General features: G+C 40.9%; 1 protein-coding gene across 3 annotated transcripts in view; it reads left to right on the top strand.

Moving 5' to 3' along the window:
- The first annotated feature begins 10,133 nt into the window (after nt 1-10,133).
- The window catches only part of SS18 (SS18 subunit of BAF chromatin remodeling complex), a 42,149-nt gene continuing 28,439 nt past the window's right edge, over nt 10,134-23,843 (top strand). For all 3 annotated transcript variants that reach the window (XM_068395837.1, XM_068395836.1, XM_068395835.1), the window contains exons 1-3: nt 10,134-10,280; nt 13,409-13,485; nt 14,792-14,876. In XM_068395837.1, coding sequence (XP_068251938.1) covers nt 10,212-10,280; nt 13,409-13,485; nt 14,792-14,876 — 231 coding nt within the window. In that variant the 5' untranslated portion in view covers nt 10,134-10,211. The remainder of the gene's footprint in view (nt 10,281-13,408; nt 13,486-14,791; nt 14,877-23,843) is intronic.

Genomic DNA, 23,843 nt, shown 5'->3' with positions numbered 1-23,843 from the left:
GAAAAGGAAAGAAAAACTGACCGGCACTGTGTCAGGTCTGACAATGGGCTGAAGAAAATAAATGAATGATATGATCAATGATAAATAAACAAGGATTTGGAGTTGAAAGTCTCAAGCATGACTGAAATAGCACATAAGCATCCCCTCCCTCCTTTGCTTTCTCAGTCTTCCTCAGAGATGCTCTCCTACCAACACTAAGGAATTGATGCAAAAGAGGGCTCACAGGAACACAGTAATCCTTTCCTTGCAGAAATCTGTCATCTTATCCAGCACTCAAGAAGAAAAGCTCTTTGAGTACGCTACATACAAAACTCATCCCTTTTTTACACGACTTCTTGTGATAAATATTCTCCTTATCACTTACCTAAAATCAAAGCTTTGCTACATCACAACCAATGTTAAACTTCTCAATTTCTGTGACTGTTTTATATAAAGCACACAGAGGGTAAAATAATACATAAATGAATGCAAAAAACTGTACATTATTTTAAAATGATATAAGCTGATATCTTCTTTAAAAAAATCCAAACCAACAGGTACATACAATCTAGACATCAATTCTACTTGTTTTAGAGCTCATATAACTTCCATTTTAAACAGGCCAGCAAAAGTTTTCATAGGCAATTTCTTGTTACGTTTTCAATCCTTACGAGTTTTATCCTCTGTTCTAGCCCTACAATTTTTACTTTGCTTACAAAAGTTAGATCTGAACCAATAAATGTCAATAAACATAGGAGGTTTCATCTGCTTCTGTTCACCAGATTTGACCACTATCTCTTCCACTTGGCTCTCCTGATCATAATTTCTGATGAATTTCAGTCTTTTGTTTCCTATCCCCAGAGAGCAAAATTACCTCTATTCTTGATTTGTGGGCTATAATTTCTTGTCCATGCCAGCATCTAGTCAACTTTTCAAGTTGATGCTGACCAAACACCATAAGGAAGTCTGGGAAAGATAAAAATCAATGAAAAGTAAAATCTATACTTAATATTTTCAGTAAATACAGAAACCCTGAATCCTACAAAACAGAATTATTCCAAACTGAATTATTCCCGATAGCTAAACCAGCAGGGTAAAATGATGCATCATATATGGCAGGACCAAAGGCCCACTTGGAATGAGTAAGAAAGAATGTAGCATTTAGAAAATGGCATAATGAATTTATATGAGCAATAGTACCTTATTCCTGCAAAAATATGTACACACCAATAGCTAAACTGTGAACATATTTAGAAAGTTATGCAAAATCACCATTTATTATTATCAGAAGACTAGTAGTATTTAATAATAAAGTGTAGATTATGTTATTGACCAAAAGACTCCTTATTTATTCCTATAGACTCAATACAAGAGAGGCACAGGTATTATTATCACCAACATTCCTACGATCAGGAAGGCTTTTAATTAGCCTTTTAAATTAGAATTTTTCTTACTGATATTGAGAGCAAACTCAACTTGATTTTCAGACTGATAAATTTCTATTTCACTTGTAAAAGAATTTATATAGCAATTATGTAATAACACTCTGATACTTTTCTAGAGTATCTTTTTAGACTAGAGTCAAGCTTTAAAATTTCATGCTGAGTAAAAGGAAAAGATGGGGAGTGGTAAAAAGCATTGCTATGTCCTCAAAGCAAAATAAACACTAGAAATCAACACAGTTACAATTTTTTTCTGTTTTCATATGTTGCTTAGATAAAATTACAGTCAATTCCTCTTTGTAGGGTAGTTCAAAGGCAGTTTACCTCTTTCTAGCACACATCCCTTGTTGCCCTCATTCTAAATCAAGGGAAGACCAAGGCCTATAGTTCCTACCTTGCAAATGCCAAATATAGACATTGTAATTAAAGTGTGTTTGTGTGTACTCCCTGCTTCTCCTGGAGCTCAACATTCCCACCGCCTTTTGGTGTGCCTACTCCTGTAGCATGCAGGGAGGTCCTCCCAGGCAGGCAGGAGGACACCTCACAAGACAGGGGAACATCCAAATGTTTCGTCATTGTTACACACGCCCCGATCGGTTGAGCACCTGCTTTCCTCAGCAGCGTAACAGGGAAAGAGCAGCGCTGCAGCAGCCATCTTCCCTGCAGGCCAGGTTTCTCCCCATGGATGCAGTCTCCTGTTCTGCACAGCAGACCTCCTGTGCCCTGAGACCCTCTTCTCACAGACTGCACTCACACAAAGCATCTTCCTTCTCTGCCCTTTTGCTCCTGCTTGAAAAGAAACACACATGCATAGATACATATTATACATATATATATATTTTTATATGTATATGTTTATGGTGAAGCAAGTTAGAGACACTACCATTCCAAGCAACCATTCACTGTACCTGCTGTCTATGGTTAGAAATTTGGACTAGATAAAAGAAACACTTCAAAATATCACAGTTATTTTTCCTAGTGATTTTCTTGGCTCTTGAAAATACATAGGTACTCAGTTACTGTTTTTCCACTGATGATGGGACTACTCAGAACAGAAAGATATAAACGAGTAAACTTTCACAGGAAAGGAGGAATTTTGTCCTTCAGTGAATCGTGCCTTTTGAGTGGTCCTGATGACTCAATTACTGCACACATACCAAATACAGAAATGGGGATGAAGAAATGGGGCCACTTCAGGAAGGACGAATTCCATGGTACAAAGAATGACGCAATGTGTCTTCAACATAAGTTTATTTTGTTTTCTTTTTAAACATTATGAATATGCTGTATCTTTCATTCTATGCTAAGAGTGAAATGCACCGTGTGTGTAAGAAATGTTATGGAGCCTCACTCTGCGATTAGATCTCCAGTCAGCATAATTTTATCCTTGAAAATACTTGAAAAGTGGAAGAAAGCAAGCAAGAAGCAAGAATCCCACAGACATTAAAAGTGGACAATAAATGCACGTTCAATACAACAAGATTTTAGTTAGAGTGTATTTTCCCAAACTGGTTTCAAGCACAGTAATACTCACAAACATATTTGCAGAAATGTGAGTATATTGTTTATGTTGCTGTGCTTTGGGGTCACTGAGGTGCTGTGTAAAAGAAATGGCACCACTGGTTATTGACAGTGACAAGACTATCTCTATAATCTATTTTTGGTCAAATATAACTGTATTCCCTGCTTTGTATTTCATTGTATAATTTAGTATTTTGTACTCATCAAAAGAATTAAGATTTTAAGACCTTGTGATAAAATATACAGTGACTTTGAGATACACTATGTCTAGAAAGTTAAAGAACACAACGTTAAATGGCTATTTATTGTTCTGTGTTTTAAAAAGCAATATATAGAGCATATCAACAAAGAAAGCAGACTGAAGAGAACAAACCAAATATTGTTTATGTGAGACAGCAGCATGAACGGAGCATGGAGGTCTGCCTTGGGATGGATGAGGAGTCAACTGGGAGCTGCTGGGGCAGAACAACATGGGCAAAGTTGTTCTGGGTGTCTGCTACAGACCCCCTGATCAGGAAGAAGTAGAAGAGGCCTTCTTCAGACAGTTGGAAGAAACTTCATGTTTGCAGGCCCTGATCCTCATCAGGGACTTTAACCATCCTGCTATCTGCTGGAGGGACAGCAGAGCAGGGCACAAGCAATGCAAAAGCTTTGGGAAGTGCATTGATTGACAAATCCCTAACAAAGGTGATTGAGGAGCCAACAAAGAGGGGTGCTCTGCTGGACCTCACACTTACAAATGAGGAAGGACTGGTTTGGGATGTGAAGGTGCGGGGCAGCCTTGGCTGCAGTGACCAGGAGGTGGAGTTCAGGATCCCAAGAGGAAGGAATAAAGCAAAAAGCAGGATCACAGCCCTAGATTTCAGGAGACCAGAATTTGGCCCATTCAGGTACCTCCTTGAAAGAGTCCCCTGGGATGTGGCCCTGGAGAGAAGAAAGATCCAAGAGATGGTAAATTTTCAAAGATCAGCTCTTCCAAACTCAAGAATGGTCCACCCCAACCTGCAGGAAATTGAGCAAGGAGGCCCGCAGGGATGAACAAGGAGCTCGTGACAAAACCCAGACATAGAAAGGAAGCATACCAGAGGTGGAAGCAGGGACAGGTGACCTGGAGCAATGCAGAGACACTGTCTGAGCATGCAGGGAGGGGAGAGCAGTAGTGTTTTTTAATCTCAACCTTAGTAAGGTTTTACACAGTTAACTCCCATAACATTTTCATAGGCAAATTGACGAAGTACAGATTAAATAAGTGTATAGTGAGGAGTAATGAAAACTAGCTGAACTGTCAGGCTCATAGGGTTGTGGTCAGTGGCATGGTGTCCAGCTGGGGGCCAGTCAGTAGTGATATATCTCAGGGGTCAATACTAGGGCCAGTACTGTTTAACTTCTTCATTAATGACCTGGGTGACAGGAGACAATATACCCGCAGAAAGTCTGCAGATGTTACAAGACAGAGAGGAGTCATTGATACACTGGATGGTCGTGCTCCCATACAGAGGGATCACAACAGGTTGAAGAAATGGGCAGACATGAACTTCATGAAGTTCAACAAGGGGAAGTGCAAAGTCCCATGCCTGGGCAGGAACAACCCCAGGCACCAGTACATGCTGGGCACTGACTGGCTGGAAAGCAGCTTTGCAGAAAAGGCTCTGGGGGTCTTGGTGGGTAAGGTGAACATGAGCCGGTAATGTGCCCTTGCAGCAAAGGCCAAGAGCATCCTGGGCAGCACTGGGAGCAGCACTGCTAGCAGAATGAGGGAGGTCTTCTTTAGGTCATGGGATCAGGCTTGCCGAAGGAAAATTGTACTTGATATAATTATCTTTCCATATTCCCTCAGCAAGTTTTTGATTAGGATTGTGACAATAAGGTAGAAGTACTGTTCTGTAGCCATTCAGTCATCTCCTCTGTCCTTCATGGTCATGCATCTTCAGAAGGCAGAAGCTGAAGGTGATGCAGATGACGCAGAAGTAGGTCCCCAGAAGCAACTCCAGAAGAAGAGTATACCTCTCCATTGAAAATGTGTTGCCTTTAACAGATATGAATATTCAGATTGTCAAGATCATTGCTACCTTTTCTGCAGCACTGCTTAGCAGTGCCTTCTCACGTTTATCTTTTCTGCTTTGCTTTTGACATTCAAAAAATGAGGAAGTTGGTGAACTACAGCACTTTGCCTCGGTGTCCTAAAATAAAATATTAACCTCTAAGAATTCTTGAAGAATTTTCAGCTTTAAGGAGGCTTAGATTAGATGTTATGCTATCCTTTATTTATAGCATACGTTCCTAGTAGATGGAGATTCCCTTTTGAAGAACCAAATCAGGACACAGAAAGATTCTCACTGCAGGTGTTGCACTTACTCCCATTAGTGCAAACTGCTCAACACGCTGTGAGTTTCTTTATTCTAAATATTTATATTTGCAGACTAAAATGACAGATACTAGAATAAAAATTTATCTTCCCAGTGATTTTTTTTCTGTGTTTGTTATTGCCACTCCGGAACATGGCAGAGCCATCAATATCCTTTTAGCGTGCAGTGCTGTTTCAGTACTTCACTTTGTATCAGAACACATAGGCCTGCATTTCAGGTGCTACTTCTTATTAATATTCTCTACAATAGCCAGTGCAGAATATAAATGAGAAAATTGAAAAAAACAGATAGGAAGCTGACAGAATAAATTCAAGACCAATTTATCCTGTTAGTGCGATCTCTTCTAGGAAGCAAAAAACACCATTTACCCTACCAACAGTTTGATATTGTTGTATATTTTGATAACAAATTACCATTTATTAAACAAACAGAATCTGAATCATTTTCAAGACTCAACCATTTGCACAGGCAGACCTTCAGATGAAAGCTCCATTTTGCAACAAGATGAATTAACATGGAGACGTGGCATGTAAGAAATCCCACCAAAGTTACAAGATCACACCAAGTTCAGTTGGTGAAGAAATACTAAACCAAAAATAGCATTTCTTCCTTTTGCTGTCTTCCTTTTTCATCTACTGAAAGATGCTCCTTCCTTGGGATCTGCTTTAACTGTTACCCCGTTGTATTGCTGATATTACAAAACACATGCATAAACACCCCCTTTTTTTCTTAAATTGCAAGATGAAAAAGTAGTCTACCCTGGAAAAGAGGCTCAAATTCACCCTGTCATCCTGTTATCGGTAGATTCTGAGCTATCATACTTACTACAGTAAAGAAAGTGGGTTTTTTTTCTGTGCATTTGAAGTGAATGCACAAAATGAGGTGCTGTCACCAACACGTTAAAAGGCTTTGTCTGAGAAACGTCTAACTCTCATTCTAAACTTTCATAGTGAGACCTTCAGTCAAGCAGGTTTAAGCAGATGGTGCTACCATAAAATTCTTTGCTGTCCTCTTTCTTGTATATATAGCTTTGCAAATACCAAGTTTGAAATTTTAATTTTAAATGTAAATTTGAAAATTATGATGAACCAGCATTCTGTATTTTCCTGCTTGTGGATGGGAATGTCTGCTGGTTCCTTCTCTTGCTTATCTGTTCTATTCCAGAGAATTTATGGAAACTCAGATAATAAAAATGGCAGAAAATATAGACAAAAACTGAAGATTGCTTACTTAAGATTTTTTTTCTCAGAATTGTTGGAAGACTGTATCACTGCAAATATTATAGGTTCTCCAAAACTAATTTCTCTGCAATGAGGAATTTTGACAGAATCCTAAGACTAAAATCGCTCTACTGTTAGCACCTAATTTCAAACAGATAGCTTTCTCTGGGAACTAAAAGTTAATGCTTTCCAGACCCTAGTCTCAAGAACTGTATCTTTACTTACTACTTGTAACTGAGAAATATGAGTTGGAAACATGGGGAAAAAAATCTTTCAAAAAAGGACCCATCCTCCTCTGCACTCTTTTCTGTCCAAAAAATGAGACATACTCAAATGCACATCAACAAAAAAGACACTACACCGACAAAAGTTGGAACCGAGGTGGAAGGAAGATCTGACTGAAACCTATTTGCATTTGAAACTCGATGACGGTCGAGATTTATGCATCTAAATTACAGTTAAATAATGTTAAGGTTGTGAGTAACTCACAAGAGCAAAGAAATGTGCAATTAAAGAGAAAATATACCATATGTCCTTTGATATCTAGGCATATTGCAGTGCATTAAGAAAGTCGTAAAAGAGACACCCTGTTGTGGTTATGTGTTCTGAGACATGTGGCACATTTCCACTGTAGCTATCTATTTCCCTGCTTGTATACATCTGTGCCATTATTTAAATGTTGATTTTGAGTGTGAATTTCCCTTTGCATGGTGAAAAAATGGAGCTGTGGACTCTTTTTTCAAGGTTTCTTTAGATCTGTTGCTATTTATGAATGTGGAAGTCCAAAATGCTAAACATATGAATGAAAAATCATCACAAAGGGGAATAAATGGATTTAATTTAATTGTCAGACAAAATTAGTCAAAAGAGATGGTTTTAGTTACTATGAATGAATGATCCATCTTCCTCTAAAAACTGATACAGTTGAATTCCAAACACTGTTCTCCTGTATTTTGCATGGAAATAGGAATGTACAAAAATACATATTTAATTTGGACCCTTTTGGGAAATACAATGGGAAATTACTCCTTTCAGTTTAAGGTTCCTCACCTGTGGCATCCCACAAGCCTATTTTTTTTTTCCCTACTCAGCACCAACCTGAAAATGTGGGAGAATATGATGGAACATTCAGGTCTTAAAAGCCGTATTTATGTGGCTGACATCTAACCCACACTGTTTCAAACGCTGTGATCACCAAGACACCCCAATGCAAAATATTTTATAAACAGTGGTTGGGTAAACAGAGGATGAGAGCAAGACAAGTTATACTTGTGGGAAGAGAAAAACATTTTGTAGAATTCCCAGTGTTCAGAGTATTTAATGAGAACGTGTTTGCCCTCCAGTTGCTGAAGATGCCTGCAGCCTTGGGACACTTTCAGGTACCTCACCAGTTCTCCAGAGCCAAGTACATACTTCTGCTAAAGAAATAACTCCTCGTAATTCTATTTGCAACTGGCTAGGAGATGGTACCTTCTGACTACATGCTGATTTGGCCACGGCTGTCTTGCATTCTTCATTCCTATGATTCTTTATTGTTTGTAGTGACTAGAAATAGTATCAATTTGAACACAGAGCTATTACAACAGTTCACTTCAAGATCATATAATAATAACCATGAATCACCATGAAGCGTATCAACTTTAGAAAAAACAGGTTTCTTCAACTCTTTTTTTGCCTTTGGTTTCCTACAAGTAGGACAGTGATGATGATGATAATGATGAAGAAAGTGTGTGAGAGACAGAAAAAAACAAAACCTTACTAGTATAAAAAATGGACCCAGATACCACAGTGATGAGTGAAATGGTTATCAACACAGCCTAATGGATGTGCTGGCATCACTCCTCCTCTTTATCATGACCTACGGTGCAAAGACTGGGCCAGAGATACTTTCTGGAGAGAAGATAAAGCCAGATTAGCATCACATCAACTCGGAGTCCTGCATAATCTGAAGAGACAGGGCAGAAGCAGCGCCATTCTGGTACCAGAGAGCATCAGGCCCAGGTGGCGGGCCCTTGGAAAGGGGGATGCTGTGGGAATGCAAGAACAGCTTGAAGCCAGCAGCCTGGCAAACGCTTGTCAAGGGAAAAAAGCAGGGGGTGATGGACAGTAACAGTCAATCCTAGAACAGCAGAGCGAGGAAGAGCAGTCTCCATGGGGCTGGGGAAAGGAGCCAGCCTAGAAACAGTCTGAGGAGAGAGCATGCCAGTTGGGAAGCAGCTGTAGAGTCATGGGGTGGCCACGGATACCGCTGCCAAATGTGTGCTGTAACGAAAGGGGTTAGAGCTGGTGGGAAGAGCCAGGGACTTCAGCCAGCAACAGCTAAGAAACAGAGCAAGCAATGTACCGAGTAAGGAACAAGATTCATATTTTGTGGTGTGGTGTTATGTCACCAAGCAGTGTCCCATCAGCCACAGCAGCACACACTTCTGTCAACGGCAAGCACCATAGCTTGGGAAGGAAACAGCAGTCACAGCCTGCAGTGCGGCACTGAAAAGCACACAGGCTGAGCACGGGATGTGCCCAGGAAAAAGCAGATTTAAAATGCTTTAGTTGGGGATTTTCAACTTTACTGTACCATTACCCTTTGAAACCCTCATCCTTGTAAAGAATAATCTTAAGACTTCGCAAACTTGTACATGAGGATCTTTGGCGAAACCGAGATTCCCTCCAGTGGCCGCACTGAAAAAAAACAAGGCTGATTTCAGCACTTTCAGGGTCTGTAGTTTATTTAAAGTTGCAGCAGTAACTGCTGCTCCTCGCTCCGCTTCGCTCTCACGCCAGGGAAGCTGCGGCCGCCCCAGCTCGGTAGGGAAAGCCGCCCCACGCCAACGCGCCGGGGGCCGCACAGCCCCAGCTGCTGCTCCCCTCCAGCATTTCCCTCACGGTTTGCTTTCCGCCCCACCTGTCAGCATTGGCGGCGGCAGCGCAGCCGCTGCTGAAGGAGCGGCACCGCAACCGGCAAAAGCGTCACGGCGGGGGCAGCGGCACCTCCCCCGGCGCTCAGCGCCGCGCCCACGCCTGCCAGTTCCCCTCACAGGGGGGCCCGATGGTGCCACACCGAAACCGCCGCGGCCCCGACAGGGGAGAACAGGACCGGCCGCCACCGCCCCTCGGCGCTTCCCTGCCACAGCTCCCGCCGCCCCCGCGCCGCTCCGCGCGACCGCCAGAGCTGGCTGCCCGGGTGCAACCAACTGTCGCGGTGGGCAGAGGGGGGAGGAGAGCGCGCCGCCCGGCACAGCCGGAACGCGTCCCTTGTAACGTGCGCGCCACAGCGTTCCCATCCCCCCCGCCGGCCGTACCATTTCGCTGCCTGTCCGGCGCTGAGGTGCGTGGGGCAGGAACGTACCAACGCCGCAGAGGAAAAGGGGTAGCGGAGAAGGTCGCGTGACAAGGAGGGGTCACGTTCAGAAGGCGCAGTGCCGACTCCCGGTGCCGGTGTTTTGGTCACGCGGTGCGAAGCGGTCACGGCCTCATCGGGGCTCCCCTTCGCAGCGGAACAGGGGGAGGAGCAGCCGGTCCTCCTTAACCGTTCCCCGGCGGGACGGGGATGGGCCGTCCCGCTGGGCGGCCGCCCCCGCCCCCGCGCGCCGCGTTCTTCCCGGATCGCTGCCGCCTCCCGCCGCTGCTGGTGCCGCGGGGCGCGTGAGCGGGCGCGGGGGCGGACCCTCCGGCAGCGGCCCGACATGTCGGTGGCGTTCGCGGCCCCGAGGCAGCGGGGGAAGGGCGAGATCACGCCAGCCGCCATCCAGAAGGTGAGGGGGAGAGGAGGGCCCGGGCCCGTCTCCGGCTGCGGGGGCTGCAGCTGCTTCCTGCCGCCGGGCCGAGCGGGGAAGGGGGTGGCGGCGCCCCGGAGCGCCAAGGCCCTGGCGGGGGCCGGGGGCGGCCGGACCGCGATCGGGGCACGGCCCGGCGGGGGCGGTCGGCAAGGCGCTGCCTCTCTGCGCTTCGGCACTTGTTCGGGGGTCCCGGGGACGAGGGGAGGCGCGGAGAGGGCGGGCTGCGGCGGGCCTGGGCGCGGAGGCCGCGCGGGGGGTGGGGGGGGGGGCGGCTGGTGGCCCGGAGGCTCCCCCGAGCGCTCCCAGAGTTCCCCCAGGGCCGCGGGCGTGAATCAACCCGTAAGGACTCGGCCTGGCACGGTGGGGAAACGGAGGAGTCGAGTAAGCCCTTCCTGTGAGGGGTGCCGTTAAGTCGGACTTCAGTCGGGTTGTTACTAAATCCTGCAAAACTTTGGGCTCTGCCTCCGCGGGGTGAGTGGCGACGACAGCTCCCAAATTTGGTCCGCCTCGTAATCGGGTTTCCTGCCGTAAACTTTTAAGTGTTGTTAAAGGGAGAACATTATGGTTGGAGTCAATGACAGCGACTCCAGACGACACCATTTAAGCTTTTGTGGGAGGGAGCAGGTTAACTTGCTAAAGCAATCGAAGAAAAGCATATATAGGATTTGTAATAATTTTGTGGTGGCAGAAGCAAAGGAGCATGTTCAAGTTCACTGGTAACTTGATGGTATTTAGAATCTTAACTGAACACTCACACTGTTATCAGCATAAATAGCCATGAATCAAACAGATTTCAGGTTACAAGTTCCTTTTGGGTGGATATAACTAAGCTCTGATTTAGTAAAAAACGAGAGTGTCAACAAGGTAGATGTAGGGATCAGGAACTCCAAGAAAACGCCAGAGTTATAATGGAGACCTCCACAGTTTCTAAGCAGAAGTCGGTGCCTGAGAAGTGCAGGTGAAAAATACATGCCCACTGGGTGGAAAGGTGCCTGAAGGTAGTCAGTAGAGACTTCAGGTCGCTAGGGTGCATATGGCGAATGCAGACAATTAAGTTATTCTTGTGTTGTAGTCAAACCATTAATTTGATGGTGGTGTGCTGGCAAAACTCTCGTATAGTTAAAGCTGAAGAATCTCTGTAATGTTCATAAGCTGTCAGAAACCTCAAAGGTGTCTTCATCCATCTGGAAACTAAATTCTCTTCTGATGGTAGGTGTTTATAACTCTTTCAAAGAACTGTTTCAGTTTTCTATCAGCAACTGCTCAATCAAAATTGTATAAAACAGTGCCTGCAGCCCCATCTAGGATACGGTTGTATTCCCTGTTTGCTTTCCTTTTGGCCCTTGCATTCCTCCCAGCCCCCTGCACCCCCCAAGAGGACCAGCTTACATGGTGACAGTGAAGAATGCAACCATCTAACTGGCAGTCTGAAGGTCTGCCTGTCTGCTAAGCTTTATCTGCTGCCGTCCTCTGGAAGGTGAGAGACATTCTGAGGAGAGCCTTTATTCAAGGCTTCCTTTGCAAGTACTCTGTTAGACTTTGGTATCAAAGGTATTAGCTCCTTTTTCCTTATTTTTCTGGTGAGACTGGCCACTTGTTTGTTATAAAACTTGATGTTAGTACATGTAAAATGTGTCTGTGTAGCAGTGTGGTTATGATCCTCTTCAGAGCATGAGACTACAGTTCTGCCTAGTTTCTGAGGCTCAGACAGTAACTCAAAATACTGCAGTTATGTCTGTGTTTGGTGCTTAATCACAGTGTTTCCAGATCCCGCAGTTTCAGGCAAAATAATTGCTCAGTGATCATTCTAGTCAGTTCTGGTGAATTACTGGTTTGAATTCAGGAAGATTTGGCTGGTTGGCTCATCCTTACATGGATGTAAGTCCTGAGTGGACTGCATGAGGTTTGTTACTCCATACCCTTTTCATAGTAGAGATGGATTAGTCAGAAGAAAAAAAGTGTCAGTACTTACTCTTTTTTTTTTTTGTTTTTTTTCTTATATAGAATTTGTTTAGGTTGGATTCACAGGGTTGTGCTTTCCTTGTAGGAAAAAAAAAGGCATGAGCCTTTTGGCTAGTCTCAGCTATGTCTGGAAGAAGAAAAGAGTCTTACAGATGGTTAAGATCCTGTTAATTTTGTGAAATTCAGCAGCTGGGTAGAGTAAAGGGATCTAAACTAGCTTTCCACTGAGAGGAAGCAAAGGGAGAAATCAATGCAAAATTTTCCATTTGGCAGTAAACTTTGTTTAGTTCAGTTGACTTGGGTAACTTGGCTGGTAGCTCAGATTAGCCGTGGTTCTGCTGACTCTTATCAGATCGGAGTGTGGGAGAGTGGTTAAAAAGACATGAGTGTGGGGATATGCAGCTCTAGGAAACCAGGCTTTATTTTTTTCCTGTTTATGGATCTTGGAACACCTTGAATTCATGAGCATTTTGTAGAAAGTCATGAGATCTGCAATTTCCCTTGATTTTAGGACTATTTTTTTTTTTTTTTTTGGTCAGAAAATTAATTCACCTGTGTTCATGTTCCTGGACACTTCTGAGTTATAATGGATCTGTTGTGCCCATGATACAGAATATTTATAAAGTGCAGTTTGATTAGAGATTCTTCATGTAAATATGGCCTAGCTTTCCAGTGCATTTCCTTGAAACAAACTTGTCTGGTAAGCTCAGTTTCTATCAATAACAATTTAAATGCCTTGTATTATTACGTTTATGAACAGTTGCAGGCTTTAGGAGAAGGGAAACTTGGGGCATAAATTTTTAAGTCAATTTCTTGGTAGAGATCAAACGAAGAAATGCAAAACTGTGGAAACTTCGTAAGAACTCAGTGCAGAATAAGCATAGGTATTTGAATAGGAAGCTTCACAACTGCAGCTACAATAGTGATATGAAACCCTTAAACTGAAAGCTGTGAAACTAATCGGAGGGGGAAAAGGAGAGCAAAAGAGTGTTCTATAAATAATTGGTTAAGGTATAACTTTCTGGAATACTACTTTTTTTATTGTTTTAAAAACTCTGAGAAGAGGAGCAAGACTCAAACTTATCTTCAGTTTGTTTCCACAAAGAACATGAAACTTACTCCAAACTTCTTTATCGTTTCAGATGTTGGATGAAAATAACCATCTTATTCAGTGTATAATGGACTATCAGAACAAAGGGAAGACATCTGAATGCTCTCAGTAAGGCACTAATCCAAATCTACTGTGGACTGGGTGAATTTCCATCTAGATCACCGTTCTTGATTTGTTTAGCTCACCTTGTAGGAGAACTGTGCTGTGAAGAACAGAGAAGTGTTGCTACAGATACTACACTTACAATTTATGGGTTTTTTATTTGCCATATGACTGTCACTTCTGTCACTGAAATGTTGCAGCTTGCCTACTGCAAGTTAATGTCATGATGATGACACTCATAAAAATGGGGACTCTATAACCAAGATATTTTTCCTCTGCATCATGATTAGACTTTGGGAAAGAGGTAGTTTTCTTCTCAGATCTTTCAAAATCATGTAGGAATGGACCTTTCTTCTTCCTGATGGCATGTTTGAAAACTACCTGCTTGCCACTTGCCCAGAAACAAACAGACTTGTCTTAAAAGTTTGGCTTGCCAGAATATCCCATGTGGACTTGCTGTCTAGTGGGGTCTTTGGAGAGTGATCTGAGAGAACTGTGGAAGGAGAGGATTATTAAGGAATATTATTTTCCCATTACTGTTTTCTGGCATGGGATGACCATGGTGCCCTTCTAATCAGATAGCGACGGAGTCATGTGACAGGGCATCACAGTCCGGCTCAAGTCCCTTACTAAGAGAAGTGGGAGTAGGAGGGAGGTCATAAATAGTAGGTATTTTTGCTTTAAGGGAATGCTCTTACTGTAGCACAGTTACTGTATTAAGCTGTTCGCAAGCCTGTCGTTACGTATTCGTAATCTGTTCCTGCTTTCAAGGTTATTTTCGTGACTGTGGGTTAGATGCTGACTCTGGAATGTGGTTCCGTAGCAGAAAAATCATTCCATAGCAAACTTCCAAAGCTCACGGTCCTGACGAAATGTTTGTGCTGTTCTTGGTCGCAATTTACATAAATCTGTGATATCTTGTATCTGGGGGATATGTAGGAGCAGCTGTCTTTCCCTAGTGTTTGTGGCAGAAATTACACCAGCTACACACACACTGTATATGTCTCCTGGTGACTTAGTTTGGGGCAGGAAGTGAAATAAATGAGAACAGTGTCACCCAGCTTTAGATTTTTCATAGCAGGACAAAAGTTGTAGAGAAGATAGAGGCATAGATTTGGTGGAGACACTGGGAAAGATTGGGTAATAGGTAAGTGTGAGGGAAAAGGCTTAGGATTCCTAATAATGGTGCTCTTGTAAGTGTCTTAAATCTTGTTTTACATAGGTAACTCTCTTTACATGTGTAGAATTAAAGTAAATTCTGATGTTATTGTATTTGTGACTTAAGATGTTTTGCTTTTGTTTATTTTGATAGATACCAGCAGATGTTGCATACAAACTTGGTTTACCTAGCCACCATAGCTGACTCCAACCAGAACATGCAGTCTCTACTACCAGCAGTAAGTACAAAATAGTGTAAAAGTAGGGAATAGATTTCATTTGGGTTCATGGAGAAAAAAAAAAAACAACAAAACCAAACAGAAGTGTTTGAGGTAACAACCAAACATTTAGCCTCTGATTTACTGTACAGTGAATACATGATGCAGTGTCTCTTCATGCTGTATTTGGAGTATTCTCACTGCTTAGGTCTTGCTCAAAATCTGACTTGTTTAACTGAAAACTGTTACTCTGAATTAAATGTGCAGTGCACAGATTATCTGGCCTTCCTCATAGACAGTCTTAGTTTTTTTTTGTTTTTCATCTCAACTGAGAACTCTAGTGGTGTGGCTCTTAGTCAGCTCCTACAGCAGTACTCCGTTTTTCCTCTTATGTTAGGGAAGGGTGGGGGGGGTGGGATTTTTTATTATTATTATTTTATTTTTTACTGGAATATCATCTGTTCTTTTGCCTTGGTGGAATGAGGTTGAGTAAACCTTTGTCTGCTTTTCTGTATTCTAGGTGAGTCTCTTAAATTCTTTGCCTTTTTCCTGTATCAGAAAGCAACTTTTTTTAAGGTGGATAATGATAATATGCAAGAAATAAGGTCACACAGGCTTAACTTGAAACACTGCATCGCTTTACAAATGAAGCATTTCTTGGATAATACGTGCTATCTCTTTTTTTTTTGATCTGTAGTTTTCTGAATCTGTATTCCTGAACTCTTTATCTTTTAAGATACCTCAGTTTTTTTCCCCTTTCCATTGTTTATGGAGCAGTAAGGAAAGATACAACAAACATTAGAATAGCTTGCTATCTGTTTGCTTTTTGTATTAATCGGAAAGCTTGAGGAGTTCATTGTGAGTAACACAAGGAAGTTCTTTGTTTTTTGGTAATAAGACTTTTCTTGAATTAATATAGTCTTGATTCATTTCTGTAATATGAAGCTAAAAAGAATGTCTATAAAACAGCCATTCCTAGATACTAGTTTTCACCAACTGAAATTGAATTACTTCTTCTTTGGTCTCTAGAGAAGTGTTCTCCAGTCATCACTACTGGTGAAGCATCCCTTCAAGTTGGTACCTAGAGGACTATAGAAGCAGCGCTTCATTATGTCCAACCTGTTGTGCCTGTAGAGGCTTCTCTTTTTATAAATCCATGCTTGTAGCTGAGGGGAAGGGAAAGAAACCTTTAAGAGGGCTGTGTGTATTACTCAACTAATATGTTTTTGGAGGCTTAATTCATATCCTGGTTCTGATGACTACTGGAAATGAATTTGACCTTATCCTAGTCCCTGGTGAAGAGGTGTGTTCTTAAAAGTTGAATGTGATGACATTTTCTTCATAAAAGAAAATGAAGATAGGACCAGGAAAGACTTTTGCAGATCAAGACTGAAGTGCATTTCTGATCTTGAATGTAAGGAATATTCCACAGTAAAGAGAAAATAGCATAGCATATTTTTCGTTGGGGGATGGGGGGAGTCCCCTTTGGACAACTGAGGGGGGAATAAAAAGGTAGCTGCTTGTTTTTTCTTTCAAACTAAAGTACAAAATGAAATTTAGATGTTTCATGTTACCTAAGTGTAGATGCTCTGACCTACCAAGTCAAATCTTTGAAGATTTGCGTAAAATGTGGTAACATATTCGGATAAAATGCCTTTTTGTTGGGGTTTTTAGAAAAATATTCTTTAAATTCGTTCTGTCTTCCCCACAAATTTTAGTCAGAGGGAACATGTGAGGTACTGCTTTTTTCAATGCAAGATAAACTACTTCAGACTCTTTTCCTTTATTGGCTTTCTGTTTAAGAACTGATAAGGCTCAAGTTGACTTGGAAGTATTATGTTTCTGTTCACCATGCCTCTGTGTCAGCTGTTTAACAGTCTTACTAAATTCAAGGGTTGTGGGTGGCAACAGTTAACTATGGAGCAACATATGGTGTGTGTGAACATCTACTATTTTTAATAGTAAAATACATCAACTTTATGAGACTGCCATTGCAGTAGTTTCCCACATAACTTAGGAGGGCTTGAGTTTGAGTAGCTTCTGAAGTTGGTTTGTGTCTGATCTATTCATATCTGGAAGATTGTTCCCCTAGTAAACTATACTTTCCTTTTAGTTTAAATTTTATTTTGTTTTTGTTTTAATCAAGAGATTTCATAACTATTACTTTTTATAAAATGCTTTATGTGATAAAATGAGGTTGAAAAGAGAATGCTGCTGTTAGGATAGCATTCACACTGAACAAAAGAGCTAAATCATCAGGTTCATTGGAGTTTTTAATACAAGCTAAAATGACTTAAACCTAATGGTACCTTCATTGTATCTTCTCACAATACTTCTTAGACTTAATGCTTTACATTGTTGGGGAAAAATGCTTGTAGTCAGCTTCTGTGCCTCTGTCCACATCGGCTGGAATGTGCTATTCTAATCAAATGACCATACATCCTTTCTGAAAGTGTGGTATTGCCTGTAGAGAAGAAGATAAATCTTACACTAAACAAAAGTATAGCTAACCAACTGTGTGCAGAGAAACGCTTCTGTAAAGGCGGCCTGGCGTGAGGAAAAGGTGAAACAGGTGACGCAAGCATTGCAGGGTGTGGGTGAAGGGAACCAGAAAGACTTTGAAACTCCAGAGTCATAACAAACCTCCTGTTTTCTTTGTATGCATGATAAATTTAGAGTATTAAATTATGACTTCTGGGGTAAGAGACCTTCCTTCACATCATAAGGCAAAAGAAGTGCGAGGTTAATCTCCTTGAGTCAACCAGTCTTTTTCTCAGCCATGTGAACAGCAGCATTATTAAGGGTAGGGCTGTTTTGTGCTATCTTCCCAGCTGGATGAGAGTGGTGGCTAAGGCCATGTGTGAAGTTGATGCAACTTTTTGCTGCTTCTTTCCAAGTTATGGCAGGTATTCTCTTTCTTGGACAGCAGTTGAAAATCTATTTACCACCACCATATAGGATAAGCTAGCTTCCCAAAAAGGGCTTGTATGGTGAGGAACACAACACTCTTGCATTCTTTTGATTTTCATTGGTGCTACTTTTGAGGGAGGTGACAGCGAAGTATTAGTCTCCTTGAACTGTAGAGAGCAAAGATGCAATTGAAGTTTGTTACTGGGACTTTCAAGAGAACCTTCAAAAAATAGTAGTGAAGTATTGCGTCCGTGTGTTTGTAAACACATTAAATCTTAAACTACAGAACAGGAATCTTATTGTCCCCAACTTTTGTCTGTTTTTTGTTTTCTTGAGAGAGAGTGTTTTAGTGCATTAAAAAGTCATTGCAAACTATTGAATAAAAAAGGAAACTTTTCCACTTGGACATTTTCCCTCCCCTTATGTCTTCATTTTGCAAAATATTTATAAAAAAACCAACTCATGACCATCACTTTATTGGGAAAAGTTGAGGGGAACTTCTGTCCTGCACTCCAACCTTTTCATTTTGGCATTAGTTTTATAACAGGCAGCTATTGAGTCTGTAGGGATTATTTGATCGGGAACATTTGTTTTGTTTTTTTTCAAACACAGAAAAAGATTTTTTTTTTCAGGGTGTTTCTTACATAATGCAACTTGCCTTCTGTCAGCATGCAGAGCACTTGATTTCGGTGTGTATTTCAAAAAGGTGATGAAAATAAATGCTTATGATTATTACTCACTTCTATAACATACCAGTTTTCTTTTATATTGAAAGTGCCAGTTTCTTGCTGTAGCAAGCTAAACTCTATATGTGAAGTGACTTCCAAGAAAACTCATTGTGTCTGAGTTATAGAAAAACATTCACGTCACATTGAATTGTTTTTTTAGTTTCATAGTATTGGAAATGTTATTAATAAATTTATTAATAAAAAAGTGATTTTTTTTTTCTTGCTTGAGATACTTCTCTCAAAACTAATGCTTTTTGTAGGGCTTGTGAAATCCCTTAATCCCTGTTTACTTCCAAGAAACTGGTTCAAGCTGTAGAACCATTAAACATCATTACTGACTAAAACTTGCTTCCAGTTCCTTATTGGAAGATCAGTTGTTTTTTTTTTTAGTTTTGTTTTGTTTTGTTTTTTTTACAAGCTGCAGAGTTTGGGTGGCTAAATAGGAGTCTTCAATGTAAGAATGCTTTTACTCAATCAGAAGAAAGTCTCATACGATCTTAAATACACTTTAGGATTTTTCAAAGGGGTAATGTTCAATCTATGGTTTTAATGTACTTGTGATTAGTTTGTAGAAACAATTCAGAGTCTTAGGAACTGAACAGTGCACTCTGCTTTTTTAGTAGCCTTCATTTTGAACATAAAAGTTGTCTAAAATATATATGTTAGTTGAATTATCTAATACTCTTTTTCTTGAAAAAAGTAATCAATCAGGTTGGAAGAGACCTCTGGGATCATTGAGCCCAACCATTGCCCTGACACCACCCTGTCAACTAGACCATGGCACTAAGTGCCATGTCCAGTCTTTTCTTAAACACATCCAGAGACGGTGACTCCACCACCTCCCTGGGCAGCCCATTCCAATGTCTAATAACCCTTTCTGAGAAGAAATGCTTCCTAATGTCTAACCTGAACCTCCCCTGGCAAAGCTTGAGTCTGTGTCCTCTTATCCTATCGCTAGTTGCCCGGGAGAAGAGGCCGACTCCCACTTCACTACAACTTCCCTTCAGGTAGTTGTAGACTGCAATAAGGTCACCTCGGAGCCTCCTGTTCTCCAGGCTAAACAACCCCAGCTCCCTCAGCCGTTCCTCGTAGGTCAGACCCCTCCAAACCCTTCACCAGCTTGGTCGCCCTCCTCTGGACTCGCTCCAACACCTCAACATCTTTCTTGAAGTGCGGGTCCCAGAACTGGACACAGTATTCAAGGTGCGGCCTCACCAGTGCCGAGTACAGAGGGACGATCACTTCCCTAGACCGGCTGGCTACACTATTCCTAATAGAGGCGAGGATGCCATTGGCCTTCTTGGCCACCTGGGCACACTGGTGGCTCAAATAAGATGGCATCCAGAAAAGAAAAATATGAATCAGTTTTAATAGTTTAAAATAAAATTTGAAAATAAAACTCCTATTACTGAAGATGTCAGGAATCCTAAATTAATAAAATTCTTGTCCATTTACGTACCAAATACCTGGGAAAGTCTGTTATCTGCAGTAGTATAGCAGAGAGTCTGTTCGTGGTATCTGCTTTCCTGCTGATAACAGCTGGCATCAGTCTTTAAATCTCTGGCTTAATTCTGTGTATATTGAATGTTAGTGTGTTGATTAAGTTAGTTTTAAAGCAGATACACAAAGCAGTATGGTGTATTCTGCTTTAGCCTTTTAGAACTCAAGTCCATGCCAAATTCAAGTTCAACTATTTGTAAACTAAATTAATAGAGAACAGAGCAAAAGAAAGGTTGAATGTTTCCCATCAAGAGGCAAGTGAGCTATTAGTTGTAAGTGGAGCTTGGATTTTGAAGAGTAATTGCTCTGATTAACTGTTGAACAGTTTTCAAAAATTGTAATAATTTCTACAGGCTTTTTAAAAGATAAAGTTTAGGTAGCAGATTTTTTGAGAAAGGGAGGAAAGATATTAAATTCATACCTACTATATTATGTGAGTACACTCCGCAGAACTTTCCTGCTGCTCTTCAAACGAGAGGCAAATACAGCCACTGTGGTTGGGATGGGTAAAAGAAATTAAGCTTCACATTATTGTACTGTTACTAGAAACTATCAAGCTAGTGCAAATCCATAACTGATAAAAGCTAATCTATTATGCTTGCATCCTCCCTGAAGAACGTATTTTCTTAAATTATTCCTTCCTCCAACTCTTTGTAGTCTGCCTTTCTGTTTGCTAGGTTGACTTTGCATAGCAAAAAATATTTCCTGTGTTTTGTGATCAAGAAACACGTGGGGTAAGCCTCCTTTGGTAATAGTCTCTAGCCCCTGGTTAGTTAGGCTTTGTCAGAAAAGAATGGGGAAACGTGAGACGTGGGTTCGTGTTGTAGTACCACATTACTCTAAGAATTCAGCATTACTCCTGTGTTAGTGATCTCAGAGACTCAGCACTTTGAACAGAATGGTAAATAAGACTTTTCCTGAAGTTGTACAGAATTACGGGTCTGTTAGAGATGAGATTTAATTCTTTGTCGCTGTCAGTAGCCTAGTTCTTAGGTATAACTGCAGTAACCAGTCATAGAAACAATGCATTATGATCTAGCTGTGTAAGTGCTTACACAGAGGTCTGGTGTGTCCGTATCACTTAATTGTCTTTGCTCCAAGGCCAGCATGTGATCATCTGTATCCATTTTCTTTCTCTGAGGCTTTGCATGCTATTCGACTTCTGACCTCTCAGTGAACACTCTGCCTACATGTTCACTGTATGTAAAAATGTGGTTATGGGATATTAACAAAAAGAGAACTAGTTTTACAAATAGCTACTCAGATTTTTTTTTTTTTTTTTTGAGTGGAGCATGAAAGAATACATCTATTGCTTATACCAGGAAACTGAAAAACTGCTCATTATGAGAAGGAAATCTTGTGAAATTATCAGTAGTACAAGCTTTTTAGAAGACTTAAAGGCAAAACCACCAAATTTGCTATGATTTAAGTTTGTGGGTTGTTTCTCCCTTAGCCTATTTGTCGAATCTCCGTAACAACACCGGTCCTTGCATTGATTCGCATCTTTTGGGGCTAATCCTGCTTTAGCAATAGAGAATTGGGTATGCTGCATTTTTAAAAGAATTTTCAAATTGTGGATCCTCAGTTTGTCCATGTATGCGGTCTTATAATAAAAATTGCTTTTCCAGGTTGTTCATTTTGCTCCAGAGAAGCTTTTAAATGTTGGAAAGAAGTTTGGCTGCTGTTTGACAAGATTTCCTTTCCATAGTAATGGTTATGGTGACATAACCAGAGCTGTACTCTCATCAGCTGCAGTTCTGCTGTGTGATGTTTTAAAGTTGTTGTATGATGAACCAATCTGGAGAATCAGTCCAGCTTAATTAGTGGAAAGGGGGATACTTTCATTCTGGATTAGTTCAGATTAACCACAGGGCAATGTGAGAGGCTGTGTTGGCACAACTGAAAGGGTGGTATTGGGAAACTGAGAGCTGCTGGAAGGAGCTTCTTAGGCCAGCAATTCCACTAAAATAATAAATATCAGAATATGGGAATTTAAGTGGTTAGCACGTTAGGAGTGAATTCATAGACCACTAGTATACTCCACTTTAACTATGAGGATCACTCTAACTTCTGTAAGGTACTTTGCATGTATTGCTAATCAGGTGTGTCCACATGGGGAGCTAGCGCACTGTATGCAAACAAACTACTTATATTGCCTGCTGACTTCTGTGGCTGATTTAGAAATCAGTAAAAATAGCAGCCAGTTTGAATTAGGAGTATGCTCTAAAGTGTAATTCTTATATACTTGAAGATGTGATTTGCCTCTCTGTAGTAGAGCATCTGCACAATAAATACCTATTTCAGCCCTAGGCAGTTTGCTGAGAGCTGTACCAGGCAGTCTGGTAACGTAGATGCCGAGTCCTTTAGCCTGTATGGTTTTGCTGTTTCCCCAGTGAAATGCTCTGAGGGTTCTGCAGGATTCTTTGTGCTTTAATTGAGTTTACAGAAGGCCACCTAGCTGAAATAGAGGTGAAGTTTTTCTCTTAGGTTGCTAAATGCAAGCAAAACCTGTAAATATTGGAACAGACATTAAGCCATCTTAAAAGCCAAAGAGGCAGGAGGTAAACAGCTGTGGAACAGAAAGCTCCTGTTTTTGAGGACAGATATGAACTGCATTTTATGGAGGAATTATAGAGTACCTCTGAAGTTGTCTAGTTTCTATAGCTCGGTGTTCCCCAAGTTAATGCCCACAGTTAACTTACTCCTAGTCACTTAAAATAAAACCATCTGAATTTGTACCAGATTATTTAACTTTTTATTTAAATAATTTCTAGTTATATCAAGACTTAAGAATTTTGTGTTATTATTTTTTAAGTATCGGGAGAGCTAGTGCTGTGTGGACATCAAGTATTTTAGGGTTAAATTTTCTGGTTGTTAAAATGATGCTGAAGAATATTTGTACAGTGAAATATTTTTATACAGTGATATATGCAATTTGAAACAACTGAAGATTCCAATTTCCTCCTTAAACAAAGTGTTTAAGTGTTACATTATGCACTGTTTTAGCACCGTTCAAATACTAAGTCAGAGTTGTTCTGATTTTTGAACATACTGATGTAAATCGAGATTTAGAAACTGGTTGTCATTCTAAACATAGAATTCCTCACTGCTAGAGTCACAACTGGTACTTCCCCAGTGAGAGCACAAATTACGTTTGTAATTAACGTCACTATTTAGACATGATTGTAAATACTTTTCATGTAGAAATCCTCCCTTCCCCCAAATACTACACTTGTTGAGAATTGATATAGGTTCTTTATTCTTTTCATTTAAGATACTCTCAGTACCAGAGTACCCTGCACCTTGTAGAAGAAGAGTCTGTAATCCAATTAAATAAATCTCAGAAGTGTATTCCTTTATGATCCTACTTCCCAGTCTGACACCTCAGTAAGTACTCTGCGGGTGCCATCACCACATATCAACAAAATAGTGTTCTCTGAGACTGGGACTGGTGCCGTGATATTAGCAATGTGCTATTAGCAGGGCAGGGTACGTCTTGGGTATTTTTGGTACCTGTTGGGATATTTTGCTTTGCAGAAAATGGTGTTTAAGATCTGAAAACAAAGGTTGATTAAATCCTGAGTTAGAGCTTCTGTTAGAAAGATCAGAAGGCTTTTATGTTTGTGTTCCACGTAGCTTTTAATTGTTATTCTGAGATAATTTCAAGAAAATTGTATTTTTGATAGTATACTTTAAATATCTATTGCTATTTGTATTGATTATGTCTTTTACATTTTATTGACGATTGAGTTGGTGTTCCATCTCAGTTTTTGTAAAAATAAATGTTCCATGAACAAATCTTTCAACCTGCTATTGGTTGGAAGAAAAATCTGATAATATAAAGTAGAGC

Source organism: Nyctibius grandis, chromosome 3, assembly GCF_013368605.1.
Source record: "Nyctibius grandis isolate bNycGra1 chromosome 3, bNycGra1.pri, whole genome shotgun sequence".
Taxonomy (NCBI): Eukaryota; Metazoa; Chordata; class Aves; order Nyctibiiformes; family Nyctibiidae; genus Nyctibius; species Nyctibius grandis.
Note: the sequence above shows the minus strand (reverse complement) of the source record. Positions and strands in the feature narration are given on the sequence as shown.